Source organism: Papilio machaon, chromosome 18 (genome assembly GCF_912999745.1).
Source record: "Papilio machaon chromosome 18, ilPapMach1.1, whole genome shotgun sequence".
Lineage (NCBI taxonomy): Eukaryota > Metazoa > Arthropoda > Insecta > Lepidoptera > Papilionidae > Papilio > Papilio machaon.
In genome coordinates, this window is record NC_060003.1 from 5,295,431 (window position 1) to 5,315,891 (window position 20,461).

The 20,461-nt window shown below is 31.2% G+C and overlaps 2 protein-coding genes across 6 annotated transcripts; one reads left to right on the forward strand and one right to left on the reverse strand.

The window, feature by feature from the left end:
• Positions 1–1,239: 1,239 nt before the first annotated feature.
• On the reverse strand, positions 1,240–9,977 carry LOC106707696 (vesicle-associated membrane protein 2). Of its 3 annotated transcripts, none has more exons than XM_014499101.2 (8): positions 9,597–9,977; positions 3,764–3,884; positions 3,422–3,500; positions 3,033–3,112; positions 2,844–2,895; positions 2,706–2,729; positions 1,739–1,770; positions 1,240–1,436 (listed from the first exon to the last, which is right to left on the reverse strand). In XM_014499101.2, coding segments are annotated over exons 1-6 (348 nt in total). In that variant the 5' UTR covers positions 9,599–9,977; the 3' UTR covers positions 1,240–1,436; positions 1,739–1,770; positions 2,706–2,715. The 3 variants fall into 3 exon arrangements, with proteins under 3 accessions (XP_014354587.1, XP_014354584.1, XP_014354586.1); XM_014499098.2 differs by lacking the exon at positions 9,597–9,977 and adding an exon at positions 7,269–7,349; XM_014499100.2 differs by lacking the exons at positions 2,706–2,729; positions 9,597–9,977 and adding an exon at positions 7,269–7,349.
• Positions 9,978–17,487: 7,510 nt separating this feature from the next.
• Positions 17,488–20,341, forward strand: LOC106707703. 3 transcript variants are annotated; one of them, XM_014499107.2, is made up of 2 exons: positions 17,488–17,609; positions 19,821–20,341. In XM_014499107.2, exon 2 carries the CDS (start codon positions 19,826–19,828, stop codon positions 20,174–20,176), a length of 351 nt encoding a protein of 116 aa, XP_014354593.1. In that variant the 5' UTR covers positions 17,488–17,609; positions 19,821–19,825; the 3' UTR covers positions 20,177–20,341. The 3 variants fall into 3 exon arrangements, with proteins under 3 accessions (XP_014354593.1, XP_014354592.1, XP_014354591.1); XM_014499106.2 differs by lacking the exon at positions 17,488–17,609 and adding an exon at positions 18,554–18,671; XM_014499105.2 differs by lacking the exon at positions 17,488–17,609 and adding an exon at positions 18,691–18,805.
• Positions 20,342–20,461: the final 120 nt, after the last annotated feature.

The following is a 20,461-nucleotide window of genomic DNA, read 5'->3' on the forward strand; positions in this document are numbered from 1 at the left end:
TATTATTATGTATATTTAAAATTATTTTTAACCTTAATAAAGTTTTACCGTGAACAAAAATCTTAAAAGATTTTTCTTACTGATTTACTGATCGTTTATACATTGAAATACAATAATTGTTAAGAATACATAATAATGGGTCTCAAAAGGCATAACATTTTTTTATCTGAATTCAAATATGTCATACAATATTATCACTAATGTTGCTAGTAGTAAAATTGTATTAGTTTTGGTAGTACTCAGCAGTATGTAGTAATTTAGGCTACGATACAGTATATTAGAATTCAAAAAAATGAAGAACAGATTCAAATTTTTAATAGTTCGTTAGTTAGATTTTTTTTTGTACATAAAAATATAACTTGCGGATTTAACTCATTAAATTAGAAATAAACTCAGATAATATATAAAAAATATATAATCGTTTTAAAATACGGTATAATTTATTAATAAAAAAATAATTAATGGGTCAAAAATTTGTGAGGTAGTTTATGTTGCTTTTGATAGTGAAAAATATTTTATTTTAATAATGCCTTCATAAATTTATTGTACATACATAGGGTGGCAAGGTCGCCAAACCCAATAGCCGGACAAACAAGCCAGTTTGGCCGGAAATTTGGGTAGAAATGCCGGCCACGACCGTCTGTCGACTCTTGTCGCCTGCGCTCGGCCACTCTTGTTTGCGAAATGTAAAAAACTAAAAAAAGCCGGACAACCCAGACACCGTTTATTTTGGCCGGACACGCATTCAAAAAGACTAACTATGTCCGGCTTTATCCGGACGCCTGGCAGCACTACATACAAAGGAAGGAATTCTTTTATCAAACATTCATAAGTGATAAGAATTGTATATCCATATTTGAATTCAGAAGTTATTTTATTATTGAAACTGCTATGAAAGACTTTTTCTATGGTAACTATTCTACTGAAATAGCGTAGCAACATAGAATATGTTTTGTTACATTACTTACAAATAAAGAAATCTCCTAAAAGTTAGACAAAGCTATGATCGATATTTTGCCATTTTTATAAACATTTTATGTTACAATAATTGGCTAATAAATATTTAAAATATATTTCAAAATAATTTTAAGATATTATTTCAACAAAATATAAAACTATGAGATGTGATATAAATTGATAAGCCTTAAGTGTTAAGGATTTTTAAGGTAAATTTTTAAACAAAAAAGATCGTCTAAAAATATTCTATTTTGATTTTTCACAGTTTTAATGAAAGTGGCGAAAGTAGGACGCGTGAATTATATTGTTATATTATGCTTTAGGATAAATATACGTATATAATGAAATTATGTAGTCAAATGTTCGAAACATTATTGTTAAGTATATATTTGGTATTTATAAATTGAGAACATTTCAAAAAACACTAAATTTAATAAAAAGAATGTAACGCCGGCACCGCTCTCGATGTTAAATGGTACCTGGAACATTGATTAAAGTTAGTTACATTCGATTAAAAAATATATAAAAGATAAGCTTTATTTTGCATAGCAGAAACATCAGGTGATTATTTGTAAGTTTTTTCATTTGTTTCAAGAAATATTTATACAATTTTTAACTATTTTACACGACATAAAGTCATTAGAGTTTTTCTAGTTAAAAAATTCATAATTGACATTACACTTTTTCTTAACACAACTTAGTAAGGTGAATTAAATATATTAGAGAAGAATAAATGCAGTTTTAACTGGTATGTATCATCCCTATTAAACAAAATACGTACGCAGCTTCAATCCTCCTTTGGTGTTTACAGACCTAGAAAATATTAAATTAGAATTATTAATTTAGTTTAGTATATGTTTAAATTATTAAAAAAAGTAGGAACATAAACTTCCTTGATTATTAATTAATGGATTGTTATTTAATTAAGCTTTAACTGTTATGTTTTAAGTTTTAACAGTTAAGTAAAGGGCAATAGGTTGTCTATATATTTTAAAGCTTTTATTTCATATGACTTATATTTGAACTTAGTTAATTTATTAATTGATTAAATCAGTTTAAGGTTGTTTTTTTCTTTCTTTATTCCTTTTAATAGACAACATATAACATTACGAGCAAAATTAAATTTATTATTCGAAGCGGAAATAAACTGGGGTTAAGTTAGGTTAAGTTGGGTTAAGCATCGCATTCTTGGACCAAGTAGATCAAGTTCGTTCATAAGCAATCCCATAAGATCTAAGTTGTATAGCTTAACATAGAAGGTTATTTCATCTTAACGGTTAAATATACATTTGTTTTGTAACACAGCAATTTGACACAAGTAAAATAATGCTGCAAAATAAAGCTTGTAAATATTTTATAAGTTGAATACTGTAGTAAAAAATGTGACTTTTATATCATTTAAATATAATTAACCTTTTAATTTCGGTATCACAAAGATTCATCAGAAGTTACTGTCATAAAATAAATTAATAGATAATTTCCGAGTCACAATTTTTATCGATAGTCAACTTATAGGAGCAGAGATTGATATTGTAAAACAGCATTTGAATAGAGACAGGTACGAGTACATACGAAGTGAAATAAGAACAGACAAAGCCAACACTTACAACGACATAACACGATACGCCCACTTACCAAGAAAGGCTTAGTACCATACCGACATAGTAAATATAAAAAAATAACAACATACGTTATATAACTAGTCTTTAATTTTATAACAATTAACTTCTAAATTAAACTTCGATTACCGAAACTTGTTCACATAAAGTTGGCTGAAAAATATGGAAAAAATAATGATATGATTAGTCTAAAAGATAATTTAATATTATAAAACATAAGAGCGATATTTCTCTATGTGCGAGAGAATGTTTTAATTTATAACTTACCGATGATTAGAGCCAAAATGATGATGCCAATCACAGCTGCGATTATCATCATCTGAAATATGATGACAAATTAAATTTTAAATAACCAATTTACATCCAAAACTGCACATTATTTATTAGTTCGAGTTCACGTAAGCATGCTAACATTGTAGTGGCAGTGAACGTGTTAAAAATACTCTTCGTTGTTACCTTTAAGTTTTGCAACCAGAATTTGCTTTTCAGTTTACCAGCTTGTTGCTCGAACTGTGATGCACCCTGCTGGAGTGCATCTGAAAATGACGACGCATGTGTTAATTCATATGTTCAATGTTGTTAAAATAATATTTATTCTTTACATTTATTAATTTTGAGTGTTATTAGTATTTTGTTAAATTTTTGAATAGCTTTTGCTACATAAAAATATTAAAAATACGGACATTTACGGATTTACTGTTCATAACCTTTTTGTCAGCTTTTTTACTTTATATAAGCTTAAAGGATTTGTTCGGATGAGGGTTTTAAGACTGGCCGCTGAAATATGTCGTTACTTATATCGGATATTAAGAAGACATCAAAATAAAAAAAAATGTTTGTCCCACCTGCTCTGTCATCTAATTCGGACAGTTTCTGATCTCGCTCCAGCACTTTCTCCACGTTTGTTTTCATAATATCAACCACCTGGAGAATATATAATTAATTAGATAAATATTAATATTATAAAATCTACACTGAGACCTCGCTTAGTGGTAAATTAAAGATTTAGGAGGGGCAGTGCGTGTTGCAGTAGAATATGTTTTTGGAAAAATGATTGTGATGCTTATCAATTATTATAATAATTAGAAATGGTTAGAAATCTGTTAAAGTTTACATTGTCTCGGCAGCCAAAACCGTGAGGAACAAGTATTGAATAATATTTATTACGGGGTGTATACACTGCGTACCTCATCGACTTGCGCCTGCGTTTGCTGCAGGCGGCGCTGGGCAGCGATCTGCTGCGGCGTCTTGGGCCCGCCCACAGGCATGTCGTCGCCGCCCGGCGCCAGACCGCCCTCTGTCGTTGCCCTGCAAACCAAACATTTCACCTCAATACACATAAAAAGATCAGGCCACCTGACTGCACTTTGCGTTTCTGGTTATGACAACAGCGAACCGAAACCAGAAAGAAATTTAGAATTTTTTAATTAAAGGAACAAAAACTTCAATGAGATACACAACATTTTTTCAAGTTAAGTTTTTCCTTGTTAAAAATTTCAAGTAACGTTCTATGGTTTTTCATATTCAGTTTAGAAAGAACTATATTGATGTAAAATATTTAAAAGTATACAACATAATTTTTATTGTATTTATTGATAATCTCGTTTTATGACGGACACAATAGTTACTGTATGCAGACTTTTGTTAATTGAAGCGAAATAAACGTGAATTGGGGCGAGGCTCTCTTTTTAGATGGCCGCTTTATTACGAACGGCACAGGAATTCTTTTCTAATTTGTAAAGTTTCGTAGAGACGTGCGACTAAGTTCTCTCGTATCTATCTCTCATTTGAAGCATTCTCGTCCCCTACAAGAGCACTCGTCAATTTTTACTTTCGACCTCGTAAGCTTGCCGCAGTAAAAAATGGGAAAATCCGATAAAGATGACGTATCTTTTACAACTTCGTTCTTAAAGACAAAGCATAAAAAGGCAAGCAAAAGCAGACAAGGTTATGTATTTATTTGAATTTATTGTCCTGATAAGCATAACATAAAAGAAAGTCAAATGATCATAAGTGCTTGGAAAAAGGTAAGCAAAAATCAAAAATCACACAGTTGATGTAAATCAAGGGGTCCAATCCTTTACGTATATATTTTATTCGTGAATTTCTACTGCGAAAAAACATACAGAGATGTAGCTTACACTTGATAGATTTTTTATAAATAGTTTATTTAAAATAGGAGTTATATTTCAGTTACACTAGTAGTAGTGTGAATCAAAATGACAAATGTATACAGTAATTGAACACATTCATGACAAATTGAATTTACGCTATAAATGCAATGTAGTGGTGACCAATTGAAGTTGCATTGAAATGGTTTTAAATTCCCTTACAGAAATACTATTCGTATATTCTTCCGATTTATTCTTGATGCAATATGTTGAACGTCAACATCCCAAAAATAGTGAAATCTTATACTGTTATATGTCATCATCAGCTTGTCTCTGGCTACTGCTGGATATAGCCCTTCTTCCCCTATGAAATATACTCAGCATTAAGCGCCCTTTATCTTTGCCAACATTTAATTTTAACAACATATGTTGGAATAATTGTGTGTGTGACCGCAATAATTTTCATAACTATCTCCAAACCGTAATAAAGAAATTCAATAAAAGTAAAAGCATAACTTTTGCTTGTCTGGAAAAAATGAATTTGTGAAAATATACGAGAGTTAAAATACAAATATCTGACGTGGTAAATTGAATGAGCAAAATTGGTTGGTAAGTTGCCAAGTGAAAGGAACAACTTGTTACTTAAATTCAACAATGAATTCCGTACCAATTCGTGATAGAAAAAACTCTACATTCAACAGTTATAGCATTGTACGTTTTACGTCTCAAAACAATCACTATGAGGGAGGAAATTATTCAGGAAGTCGATCAATTACGGTAATCAACGTCTGGATTGTCAACTTTTTTAGCTCTCAAATATTTACAATCTTAAATTAAAAAAATCTTAGTTAATTAGCTTTTGTATTTTCTTAACTTTTAAACGTTTTTTGTTTTATATTCGTTGTGTGGCAATAAATATTTTCTCTTTCTTTCTAACTACTAGCCGTTACCAGCGTTCTTGTCGCGCGGAATCGAAATAAAAAGAAACGAACGTGGCCTAAGTTAATCTTGAATGCATCAGCTATCTTCCATTAAAAGTCCCATCAAGATCAGTCTAGCCGTTGCAGAGATTACCCGGAATAAATGCGGATTTGCGAACAGACAGACAAACATTTTAAGATTTTATAAGTAACAAAAATACTTAATGTTAGCGGAATATGATTCTTTACAGACAAAGAACATACACTCCAATTTTATTAATTCTATTTATCAATGTTGATTTAATACAAGATTTGTAAAAAACATGAGCACCCAGATGCTCGTGTTTTTCATAAAACATACAAATCTCTTCAGTAAACAGACGCTTTGCAAACTTGTGCAAGTAACTGAGATCAAATAAATAAACGGGTCAGAGAATATTAGTTTCGATGAATTGAGAACGAGGCTACGATTTAATTCATCGAATTCCGATTTCTGTACAGATCGAATGATTGCTTCCCGATCCCTTGACGAGATATCCACTCAATGAAAGTGGGACTTTAGGTAATTTGCCGTTAAACTTATAGCAGGGGTATTAAAATTACCAACGAATAGGCACGTAGTAATATTTATTGACATCGAATTTAACATATACGATTACATTCACGGCTAAATTTTATTTGGTACGCATATAAATTATAGGATTAGTTTGATTTGTAAAATTATAATTACGTTATCAATAAGCTTTGTAATTTATTATACTCAAAGAGTGAACAAGAGACCACGCATCTACTTTTAGTTATTTTTTATTGAATACATTTCTATTTTCATATTATCCATTATAGATAAGGTCTATTGTTTTTTGTAAATAGAAGAAATGCTGGTACGATATAGCTTTCGAGTAAATTCATATAAAATTTATTATAATTGTCTAAAAATATCCGTCGAGAGTGCTACAAGTTATTTTGCATGGTTTGTCCATTAAAGCCTTAAGGTTTTAGGGCAGCTTGCCAAATGCCTTTGCAATTCAAAACTGGAAGAAACACGGTAAGTGGAAAAGTTTTAATGAATCAATTAGAAATAAAACGAATATTAAAAAATAAGACTTGATAAAATATAACAAATAATTAGCATAACACGGCTTCATCATTATAGTATCACTGTAATATTTATAACATTTACAACAATAAATATTTACAACAATAACAAAAAACAACGGCTTCCTTTAATGCCAAAATCAAAATTATGTAGTAGTAAGGAAAGTCTCATTTTTTAGGTAACAAACATTATTTGGTATCATCAGAACATCCTAGCAAAGTTTCTTTAAAATCCGTCGAGAAGGTTAGGAACAAATAAGGGACAAACAAATTCTACTTCCTTACAATTCACAAATTTTATATTATTTAAAATTTTGTCATCGTAATTTACAGCATGTATGAAAATAATTAAAGATTTTGTTTCAGAAACACTTTTGTTTCGTTTCTTTTGTAAAGAGAAAAATATCTTGCATTTTCATATCGCAAGCTTTTCGGTTTCAAGAACAATGGACCCGCCAATCATTAAGGTCGTCTTGGGAAATGACTGTAGAGGTTATGTTTCTTGATAAAATATATAAAAAAAAAAAAACACTGGGATACAAAGATTATTTTACGTGATTACTTACTTCTGATTGCGTTGTTTGTCTGTATCTTTAGACATCGCCAATTGTGAACAAGGTACGAACGTTATTTAGTGCTTTAGTAATTTAAAACCACTTAATTCATTTTAAGCAACGTCGAAAAATATATAGAACTATTAGAGTAAAAACTGATTTAATCTGTAACTTATTAAAGAAATAATTAATATTATTACAATAATTGGATTGCAGTAAAATTAAAATGATCTCAAATAGAACAGAACCAAAAACACGAAGCTAATAACTGAGTGTATCAAATTTGCGCGGGATATGAATATCCTATATTGATAAAGGCGGTTAATTAACTACATATACATATATTAAACGTACATAAACGTTATAAATGTGCTTATGTAAATTTATTTAAAAAAAAATTGTTTTCTAATACTTATTTCAGAATCACTGAACATTTTAAACAAGATTCCCTCAGATACGTCAGTGACATCGACAGAGAGTAATAGCTTATTTCTTCACGTCGTATAATTGGGTCAGTACCAACGGGATTAACTGGATTAAACAAGTCTTTCATTACATATATAAAGTTTTAAAAAAATCACGTAATTCTGTAATTAACGGATTTTTGAGGATATAGAAAAATAACATTAAAAAACTGTAAAATAGAAGAGCAAAATATAACTTTTATAGACTAGATAACGCTAACCAAATGTTACTTTTTCTAGACCTTTTTAATGTTCTCTTGAAGGCAGATAGTTAAAACTCTGTCCCTCTCATTCCATTTGAAAAAATAGAGATAACAATTAGTTTAAGTATACAGTTGTTTCGGCAGTGACCCACAATAGCATAGAAAACGCACCATTGGTAGACAGATTCTTGATACTAAATCTATCTATACTAAAGTACTTCTGTTGCAACCATTCATCGCCATCAGTCTCCACTGAGAGGTCTCGGAGCCTAGCCTAAGTTAGGGTTAAAAAGGCCATAGTCAACCATGCTGGCCCAATGCAGGTTGGTTGACTTCACATATATCTTTGAATTTCTTCGCAAATCAGTGTAGGTTACAAATTGCGATGTTTTCCTTCAACGTAAGAACGACGGATGTACATATGTTAATATAAAATCGAAAAACATATTGGTACATGGTGAGATTCGAACCCATGACCTGCAGATTACAAGTCAAGTGCTTAACCCCTGAACCATCGATGCTGTTAAACCATTCTCAATGTGGCAGTGAAAATGACATTTTATCCCATAAAAAATGTTTATTGATGACGCAGCTGTCTAAGCCGAGCGCGGGCGGTCACAAGTCGGTGTCAGGTCATGTGACCATTGGTTGCACATTAAGTGCGCCGACCTCAGATAAATCAATATTCACTCACACTTGCTAAGACTTCAGCACTCAACATTGTTATAATTTGATTAAAATGCTTAACCGCGCTTAATTCATAAGATAAAAGGTAATATTTTGACTGAGTCAATAAAATAGTTTGTTTAAATCACCCTTTTTTGGTCGAGTATTGATCGTTTTTTTTTTTGGTAAATAAACTATTACGGCTGCCACTAACATGAGAATGTAACATAGTAAAAAAATAGTACTTTATTTGATAAATTATTCGCGTCATAGAATCAAATCTTAATCGCAATTATAACGAATTACAAAAAAAAAATTCGAAAACTTGTCCTCAGTTGGATCAGATCAATTGCGTAATATAATTAAATTTAAAATTCAATGTTTTCCTTTTCTTCTACATTTCTTTTCTTCTCTAAATTATATCCACTTCACTAGAGGTTAAACCTTGGAAACGTAAAAATGTACATAATATGTATAATTTTAAGTATTAACTTAAAACATATTGAGTAGAAAGAAATTCGACGAAGGGTAGTTCTTCTTTCTTCGTCTTCACAATGACGCGTCAAATTTACATCAAAAAGTTCAACAGGCATCATTAAGGTCAAGGTACTTGTAAAGCTGATTTACAATCATTAGTACGTACATTTTCATAAAATTTCTTTATATAGATTACTAGCTGTCGCCCGCGACTCCGTCCGCGCGCAGTTAGAAAAAAAAATGAAAAATAGATGTTGGCCGATTCTCAGACCTACTGAATATGTTCACAAAATTTCATGAGAATCGGTCAAGCCGTTTCGGAGGAGTACGGTGACGAAAACTGTGACACGAGAATTTTATATATTAGATTTATATTCATGTGACCTCACTTCTGAACACATTATTCCAACTCCCTGGAGTATAATTGCCAATTTACTCTAAACTGGTCTAAATTGTTAATTAAAAAAATACTAAATAAATTATTTTATTTTGAAATTATTGCAAGCCACAAAGAAATGAAATATACTCACATTTTTTCTATTCGTTTGTTGGTGGTGTCTTTGAAAACTTGAGGTGTGTTTCTTCCAGCAACGTTCACAGAGGTCTCTTATTCAGTTTGGATGCAGTTCATTCACTGATAAATTTTCTTATAAAGTCTCAACCGACCTATATAGCAGCACAGCTGAACACAAAATGAATGTATTTCATGAATGAGAAGAACCGACGATTTTCCAAGTATGTCGGACGATCTATTTTTAGTCACGTCTTTTACATTCAAAAAACAACCCCCTATTTTCACTGTGAATCCTACCACGGTGTTTAAAATGGCGCTACAATGTCGTTTAAATTAAATAAAGTGTTAAAATGAACGATATTTCGTGGATACAGAGCAGAGACAAAACCTTCCGCGAATAGGTTTCCCAATGTATATGGGAGAAGGCGCGTCAGTATTTTCCATAATAGGTACGAATGGTCTAAAAATACAATATTATATAACAACACAAATTTAAACTATATTTCTACTACGATAAAGTTTAAATTCCTCTGTATAATATTGTCGTTAGTACGCATGTGTGAACTCTCCAGTCGTGGGTGTACGCGTGAGGGTTTAACGCATGCGCAGTAAGATGGCACCGAACAAAAATCAATTCCTTGGGTACGTGGGAGTTACGTAATATAGACAAGATTGTGCCAACAAATGCCACCTAATTCGAGTTAATTTTATTAAACAATAACATCCTTAATAATGTCCTTTGACGACATAAACTAGTTTGTAATAATATAGTTAAGTATTGACAAAACTGAATTAGTATGAAGACAAACATAAATTTAAACGTGGCTATAAATATCAACCTGGTGGCTAAATATAATCATTTCGAGACCTACGTTAAAAATACCTTTGGCCATATATTTGTAAATGCTTTCAAAATGTAGAGCTGCGGAAAATAAAGTATTTTAAAAGCTCTTTACTGTGTCAATTTAAGTAAAACAACGGCCGTATACGAGATTACACTTCCCACAGGAGCACTCGAGGCAGCAACTACGCATAATTTCTGACTAAGTAATTAAACACTAATACTTAGCTATCACGTTTCTGGAGATATAAGGACTTTTAAATCTTGTTATGTTAAATTCAAACGGCATTAAATCATATTTCATTAAAAACCTTCATAAGTTTAGTACAAAGCTGTCTAATTTATGCTAAAGTACTTTTTGAAAAATAAATATCATCAAAATATACAGTTGTTCGCGGTGTTCTAGTTACAAATAATTGATTGCTTAAGTACCTAATACTTTATTAATGCAATTCAATTTACAAATAAAAACTCTCAAGTACAATCATCGAGTGGCATAACTTTTCGAAGTAATGATATCCAAGTTATCCTAAACTCTATTTAAAAGCCCGCATCGTTTCCAAACTACGTAAATCTAATCTCATACCCACTGTACATACTAACCTTTATTTCATTATCTGTATCTTTTATTTCAACTATGTCACATAATAGAAGGGAAACAAAGAATAGGGCTTTGACTAACTGCCGCAATTATTAAACAGTCGTTATTTTGTTACCTTAGTGTAGATTTGTCCATTAAATCTATAGTAAGAGACTCCCCTAGAGATTACTTAACGACTTTGAGGTCATTGCTATGCATCCTAAAATTAAAAAAACATATATTTTTTACTCATAATCATTATTTAGACATCATAGATATCATTCTGTACCATTGTAATTGTGGAATTCAGCCAGTAATTCCAACAAGCATTTATGAAATAAAAAGAAAAAACCTGTTTTACAACTATATCAGTAGTATCCGTCGGTATATTGAACTGACCGACCTCGTGGCCTTTACTAGTCGGCAAAGCAATCGGACTTCCGAACCGATCTTCCGCATATCGCCACAAAACTATAGCCGCTATTTATTACCACGCGTATTTTCATTTCCCATTTCCTTCAAAATTGCTTCATCTTTTAATCTAAACTGACTACAGGTAAAAGTTATAGTAGAGTGGATAAAATTTTATTAGTTATTTATTATTTTAGAAGTGAAAAAATAATATTATTTCACAATTTCAATTCAAAACAGTAGACAATAATAAGTTTGTTAATATGAGTACATTTTTATGATACTAAATCTGCACTAAGGGCCACCTATAGTTATAATTTAATAACTGTAAGTGTAGTGAGTAAAATTTAAACATAAAACATTCAAATACATGTTTAACGTTAGTCCCTTGTAAAGTTCATTGAACTTTCAAAATGGAGGCATAGAGAGGCGAGGTTACGAGCATTATTCTTATAAAATAATCAATCACTCAACAGTACATCAAAGTCAAACCGTCCCTAAATCACTTACACGTGCTGCTCTTGTTGAAGGACGTTGAAATGGAACTAAACAACCACAAAAGCTTTATTATACAGAATAAACAAGAGTAATTCAACTGTTGTTTATACATTTCTGATTAATTAGTAATTAAGTATTTTCTACTCTATTTGTCTTTGTTTACTATAGAAGTTTGTTTCTATTAACATGGAAATACCATTGTCAAAATACTTTTATACAAACATAAGGCCAAACTCTCATTATCTTTGAAAAAAAAAAAAACAGAATTCTTGTATGGATGTTTGGCAATAAAAAATTTAGGTTAACTTGTGTACGAACTTTTACATACATATACAATTTGATCCACAGATCTAATATCTATGAGAACAAAAGAAGTGTGTATAAATCAAATTTATTAAAAAAGACAGGAATACTCTTTTCTCTAAAAATAAAGCATAAAAATAAACTGAATTAACTTTCAATATGACGACTGAAATAGAAGTCTGGTTTTATACCATTTAATATTTTCATACGCCGAGCCCAATTTGTTGTTCTTTTTAGAATCTTCATTCTATCGCCGTATCGTGCTTTTAATATTCGGTAAAAATCTCTAGTTTCACCTTTGACTGTTGTTTCCCAAGAAGTAGGTCTATTGCAGTGTTTAGGATATGCACTACATGGATCTCTAGGTGATACAGAATTGAATTTGACCGAAGAGCCTTCTTCAATGGGAGCAGAATTAACTGATGCTTCTATTACACTTTTCATAGTAGTTATGTCAGTGGATTTTGTAGTTTCTTCCAGTTTTGTTGTACTCAATGTTTCATTTGAAGTCGTAAATGTGTATACTGTTGTGAAAGATACTGGATTTCGATGATCTGTGCTTTGTAAATTGGTTGACGTTTCACTTTGAACACCAGAAACGTTTTGTGGTGGAGAATCGCTAGTTGTTTTCGTAGACAAAGTTGTTGTTTGTGTTCTTGTGCATATATTGTTTGCATTTGTTTTGTTCGTAGTTGGTGATGTAGACTCCGTTGAATATGATAAAGTTGTTTCTTGCGTAACAGTTAAATTATCTTTGGTTTCTTTAATTTCTTCGGTAGACTTCTTTTGTTTTGGATGGCTAATAGTTGTTTTGTTTCCATTTTTACTATCAATTATTTGATTATCTAAACATGACATTTTTTGATTAGTTGTCCTTGCAAAATAATTAAAATTGTTCAAATATAAAAATAACACTTACCAGTATGGTCAACGTTTGTGGTTGATTTTAAAGTATTTAAATACGTGGAGAATAGATCTGTGGTGCTAAAAATTTGAGATACTGTGTTATCTTCTATTATAGACGATATTGTAGACTTCACCAAGGTAGAGAGTTTATTGGTAAGTTGGTTTTCTTTGTGTCTACACTCTTCGTAGGGTATATTAACATAATCTGTAAACTTTATATTTTTAATTACAAAAGAAGGTTGACAGCTTCTAATTTTTATTTTTTCCATTTTTTATATTTTTTGTCTTTCTGTCTGCAAGATAAATTACAAGCAACCAATTCCATAATGTTTTTAATTAATTGGTTACTGATTAAAAGTAAAGTGTAAAAGAGAAATCTGTACTCCCTGTCTTTTCGCCTGGCTGAATAGCACAAGCTTTTACCCTAAACTTACTTGTGAAAAAAAAAATTACGGACACTTGCTTTTCTTATAATCACAGTTATATTCATACATGTCACATTCATCAAGGAATAATTTCTTAATTAAAGTATTTTTTTCTTCACCGCATTGTGGAATATCTGTGTGATTACAAATGTCTGCTAGAAGGCAGATATTTAAAGGCTGTGAAAAATTTTTACGGTACATTTAACTGTGATTTCATTATCTAAATATTTGTATTAAAAAAAGCAGACATTAGATGTTGCTATATTATTTATAAGAGCCTCAGTCAGTTGGGTATTTTTTAATTAAGGTTAGGTAGTTTTTTTTTTATTAAATTATAATGAAATGAAAGTCATACTGCATTGTAATGTTGCTCGCTTAGATGTGGCATTGTTAGAGTTGCAATTAAATGTACAATACGATAATACATTGCTTTCAGCATTCACTTATAAATACTTCAATATAAAACCTTTACAAATTGATTACTATAGTATGTATGTTTCTAATTTGGTTCTCAGCACTTATACGGTTTCTTGTACTTATTGAAAAGTGGTAGTAATCGTGTCGTTAATTATTTCACACTTGGTTTTATGATATAACTAGCTGTCGTCCGCGACTCTGTCCGCGCGGATTAAAAAAACTTAAACAAGTAGCCTATGTGTTCTTCTAGACTATGTCCTACATTTGTGCCAAATTTCATTAAGCCGTTCAGCCGTTCCGGAGATACCTTCAAAAATCCATCCATCCATCTAAACATTCGCATTTATAATATTAGTAAGGTTTGTTGCATGCATCTATACATTAATCTTTAATTAATTATTACCGAATGTGGTTAACAAAGTGTATTTTTATTTCGTGGTAGGAATGATATAATGTTAACTTAAATGTAAAAGCAAAATTCATATGTTTTACAAATTTAATAAAAATAAAAACCTTGACATGTTGACGGTATTTAAACATGTTAGTATAATCTGTGCCATTTGAATTTAAAAAAAGAATGCAACGCAATTGTACGTGACTGAAATATAGAAGAAGTGAAACAGCCAGCATGCACTCAAGTTGCTTATTTAACCCCGTTTTTTATTAATTTATACCTAAATATTAACTTCGAAAGAAATGGTTACAACAACAACAGAAGGGTAACTTTGAATTACTACTAGAAATATTAATAATAATCAAACTATTTGTTGCATTGTTACGACTCTGTTAATGTGTTTTTTAAATTACAAGGTGGCAAACGAGCAAGCCACATGGATTCGACGAAATGGCGAAGCGATCGTTGCCCACAGACATTCGCAATTGCAGATGCGTTGCTTACCCTCAATCGACAAAGGAGGAGACGCACAAAAAAAGAATATTTAACCTTCCTATACATCTCCTCCTACATCAAATCCACCTCCTCTTCCCATCCTTTATTTATATGAAAAGGGGTGGGAAGGGAAAGAGGACTAAAATTAGGTCTTCGGCACCACACTTGTAGACGAATCAGACGAAACGCGGAATTATTTCCACTTGACGTCTGTCTTCTGTGTGTTTTTGATGAACGCGATACAAATTATCGTGCTTTTCGATAAAATAAATCAAACACAGAATCCGACTCTACAACCATAAACCGTTTCGATTCACAATACAAGGGTGTGTTGCAAGCTACTTTTTACACAAATTTTAAATTTATATTTAAGAAAATAAATTAGATATGAATAATAATAGCCTAATGCAAGTTATACTTTAAGAACAATAAACAAAGAGAGTTTATTACGTAGTCATAATACAAGAGACATTTTATCGAACCTATAAAATGCGCAGCTGCGATTTTCACACGAACCTGAGTACTTAATATTGGCACAAGTTTACATTTTATAGCGTAAATGTACTTAGAACATAGTACTAGGGCTTATGATAAATGCTACTAATGTATTAATAGACATCGATGTTAGGACGCTGTATCGTAGTGCTGCTTAGATTTGGTAACTCATAATGTTTGTCGCCTGTTTTTACTGATGCAATACATGTACAGAAATATATTTTTTTACTCTGCCTGAAAAGTTATGAATCACATATTTAACTAATTTTGCAATAACAACAACAATAACAAAACTGGAGATCGTAAGTTGGCACGATTCTAGGACGCCCTTCTCGTCTCTTCCACATTCATAAATCTACGAAAACGTCGGTTTTAATATATGGTATTAGTGTAGTGTAGTATGGTAGTGGCCCTTCTTTGGTATTACACAAATCTGTATCTGAACTCACAGAAAGAGTACATATCCCCTTCCTATGCATCTCCTCCTCCGCCAAATCCACCCTCGCTTCCCATCGCTTCCTTCGAGAGGACCAAAATTAGAACCCCGGCACCTACGCGGACGAAACGCGGGATTGCTTACATTTGCCGCCTATCTTCTATTTGGTCGTGGTATTTCACATATCGAGCCGGTCAATTCGTGCAACAAGTGTTGTTATTGCTTACTCTACTACATTAAATTTACCTTTGTTAATCTCGTTTCTTGTATATTTTCAATAAAATCCTAATACAATCATAATTATAAGAAAGTTTATCCAATACTCATTGTATCAGCAGTTCGAATATATCATGCTTTAAATCACGAGGCACTGACCTTGTCCTGGATTCATTAAGTACGTATTTCTTTCACGTGATTGCTTTCATTGTATTAAATATAGTTTAATATCTGTTCTTGTTGTGTAATCTGATACATTGTTCTTGTTTATTATTTTAAACACGTTAAAAATGATTGAGAAGTATTTTTCAAAAAATGTGAAATTAATAATTTAAAGAAAAACTAGAAGGGGACTCACTTGTTTAATATTGTTGATTTAGTACATGTGCAGTGAAGATAAGAGTCCGGCTATTTCAAATTCTTAGGTGAGCCTGGAAATTCTGACGATTTTGTTCGAATGACATAATTCACAAAAAAAGTATAAAACCTGCGGTATGTTATACTAAAACATTACACTTCATCACCTCTAGTACTAACTTAAGCACACGGTTAAATCAAAGGTAATATATTACTGTTTATATTTTACACATTATTAAAGTAAAAATTTTAAATGTATCACTAAAAAAACCTTAAGGGCTAAAAGTCTAGACTTACATATGTGTTGTAATAATTTCTTATTTTAATACGGTATTTTAATTAAAATAAAATAAAAACCAAACATGGCGGTAATTAAAATGTAGTACTATTGCGCCGTTAAATGGCGCCTAATGTAAATTAAATATGTCAATTGACTTTCTCAATTTAAAATTTATTTCTTAAAATATTCGTAATAAGAATTACCGATTAAGTTAAGAAATATTAATGGAATATAACGATAAAATGTGCTCAAGAATAATTTATTTAATATAACAGGTAAGTAAGTAGAAAGTTTATACATTTCTTGAAATTATAAACAAAATATAATTTTGCATACCTAATCCACCGTACAGATTTTGATGAAATTTTGGTAGAAAAACGCAAGGAGGTCAGGGCAAGATTAAGAAAAAATATAAATTATACGGCAAAGTAATTATTATTAAATTTATAAGATACCTTTATATAGCTAAGATTATAGAATAAATATTCACTTAAACCTAAGTACGAGTATACAAGTAAGGAATACAGGGCTTATATTTATTCCGTATGATTAATATTCCTACAACCAAAAGGCAATAGCCTCGGAAGCTATACATCAAAGCTACGGAAGTATATCAAACGCCTTAGGAAGTGACAGCAAGGCGATCCACAACGATCTATTTTATTTCACATTAAACAATGTAACTTGTTTATTAATAGTTATAAGGTCAATTCATTCATTAATTATATTAACTAGTACGCCCATGGGACATACCTGTACTAACTGTATCTATGTATCTATGCACGAATACTTAAATACAAGGAAATTCTAATCTAATGACATTCCTTAACATACTTTCAAATGGAAGGAGAACATAAGTTTTTAGAAAATTTTTGTAATATGACGTAAAGTTAGCACCTAATAGACGCACTTAGATTCATTAAGGGAACAGTTTAGTCGATTAAGTAAAGAAAACTCTACTAAGCGTATGTTGAAGTAAGTATTATAAGTCTGTGTGTGGTATTTAATTTAGGATCATTCAATTGACCAGGTTATTCACGAAGCCAGGCCAGTATAATTTAATTTGTTTACGTTTATATTAACCGTAATTAATTCTCATATTTAAAATTTCTTAATTAAATCTCATATTTTATTAACTGTCAAGAATTGTATCTATCGCTTTATAATTACTGCGAATATTAAAGTTACGTATAATATGTTTACTTTAACTCTCATAATAATTTTCTAATTTTATCAACCTTTATTTCGTATGTAACGTTTGTGTAATTCATAAGCAGTAAGTATGACATACTCTTAATGCAAACTTAATATTAGAAATCTAATTTAAGGAGCTGATTAAATAATTTCAAAACTCTGAATGGCAATGTTCAAATTAAACCTTTATTTTTCCCCCATCAACAACTAATTCAGTTGCAAAAAGTTTGCTTGTGTAGAGAACAAAAGCGCTTTGCGTTATTAGTCCGTATTCAGAATTTTACAATGCTTTGTTGAGGAAATTCTGCTATTCTACACAATGTTAAAAAAATTTAATTAAATACTTCACAGTTGTGACTTGTTTCGTTAAAAAACCCATTCACTTATATTTTAGAATTTTCTAGAAATGTTTTTTGAAGCAAAATTTAAACGTTTTACAATTGGTACATAAAATGTCGGAATATCCGTAAACATATATGTAAGTTTATGTAAGTTGATCGGACATTAAAGAGTTAATTAACCACAGTTGTTTACCAAAATAACTCAACATATAATAACGATTCTGTTTTAATAGGCATTTTCAGAAATGTAATGATTTAAAAACCAGTTAAACTTGCAACAGTTAACAGATTTTGCAAATATTTTAGCTTCCTTATTTATTACTAATTAACTTCCTTAAAATTACATATTTAATCATATGTTGCCAGTGGTCCAATTGATCCCGGAAGCGTTCGGAAGGTTAGAGCAAAGTAAATGCTATTTATATCGGAGGCTGTATTGCGCGCGCGCAGTAATCGTTGCGCAGCGGTGTGACAAAACTGACCGTGACTTTTGTGAATAAATGTGAGTAGACTTAGTGTTATATAACGTGTTATCGACTAATATTAATCTTGCGGAAGTTATGACACCTGATATGTAAAATATATTTGTTTTTAATTGCAAGTTTATGAATTGCAAGAACCGAGTGATAAAAAGCTGTAAGTGGCATCAGAATTTTAAGTTTAACTTACCGTTTTTACTTATCGAAATAAATTTTAGCAGAATTCTTAATATTTTAATTTAATAAATATGCACTAATAATATTATGTGTTTCGGTTGAAAAAGATATCAGTAATAATTTTATTTCGAAGTTAGAATAATTATTAATCAGTGATAGTAATAAACGTTTGTAACGAAGTCCCTTAGTGTAGATATAATACGATCCACACTTAATACTAAGTGCCTATTACTCATCACTTCGATTCCGAGAGGTCGTGTAAAAGTAATATATTACGGGAATCTCGTGTTTGTAAACGCCACAGATTATTATAAGTCAGGACGTCAAGTCAAGTGTCAAGTGGCTTTAAGCTTAAGTCTTTTATGCAACTAGAGCAAGGAGTAGGTGTAGTGTCACTCGCGTCTCTTTGTATTAAGGTCACGTACGCACTGAACAAGGCTGAGTGCGTTCTTTTTATTCTTGTCGCATTTACTGTAACATAGAGAATGTTGCATCATTGTACAGAAATTTGTGAGATAAAATTTTACTTATTTGTATATCATTTTTTTTTAATTAATAAATAGTCGATAAACGAGAGATGTAAATTTAGAAGATGCGAGATATGTGTGTCGGGACCGCGTCAAATTAAGGTCCATTGTCTTTGCTTACCCCTCTGAGTTACGGGCGCGATGTTGTTGTTGTTCATTATTTTTTCGTACAAAAATTTCATGACACTTCTTATAACATTCTTTTTAATCAAAATTATTAATCAACTATCTGTCGACCGCGATTCCGTCCGCACGGAATTTAAAAAAAAACTTAATAAGTAGCTTATGTGTTCTTTCGAACTATGCTTTACATCTATGCCAAATTTCATCATGGTCCCTTGAGCTGTTACGGAGATACCTTCAAAAAAAAACATCCATCCATACATCTAAACTTTCGCATTTATTATGTTAGTAAGATTAACATTTTTTCTGTTCGTAAAATGAATCCTTACTGTTTATAATTTCCAGCTAAAATGCGTTGCATTCTCATCATTGTTACCATCGTGGTAATGGCAGAAGCGAGACCTGGTCTGCTCTTCGCGGAACCATTACAACCATTGGGCATCCAATACGCCCAACCATCAGCTCCAGTTATCCACGCTCATCCAGCAGTAGAATTGAACGCGGCCAGCGAAGCGCTATTACCTCCTGACCTTTTGAAGTCCAATAGATTTTATGACAACCCAGCTATAGCTGCAGGCCTCGCTAAAGAGTCCTGGTTCGCAAACAAGGAGATGCAAGTCGTAGAAAGAGAAGCGGAAAAGATACCGCGGGAAAGGATTTATAAAATTGTTAAAAGTGCTGGATTTTTAGATAATCATTAGAATATGGAGGACTTCGAAAGCAGTGACTTTTGTATATATTAAAGAAATAGTAATATGTATCCCTGCAGTGTAGCTCTAAGGTTAACGGAATAACACGACAGACAATTTTGTGCATAGTTATGTTTTGATTTAATATTAAGTTTTATATTATTGGTATGAATTATTGTGAGGTATTTTTAAAATATTGTACCTATTTGTATATTTTATTTATTGTTAAACATTAGCGATAAAGTCTTCAGTAAGTTATAAATCAATATTAAGTTAAAAAAATGATTATTGTTATAA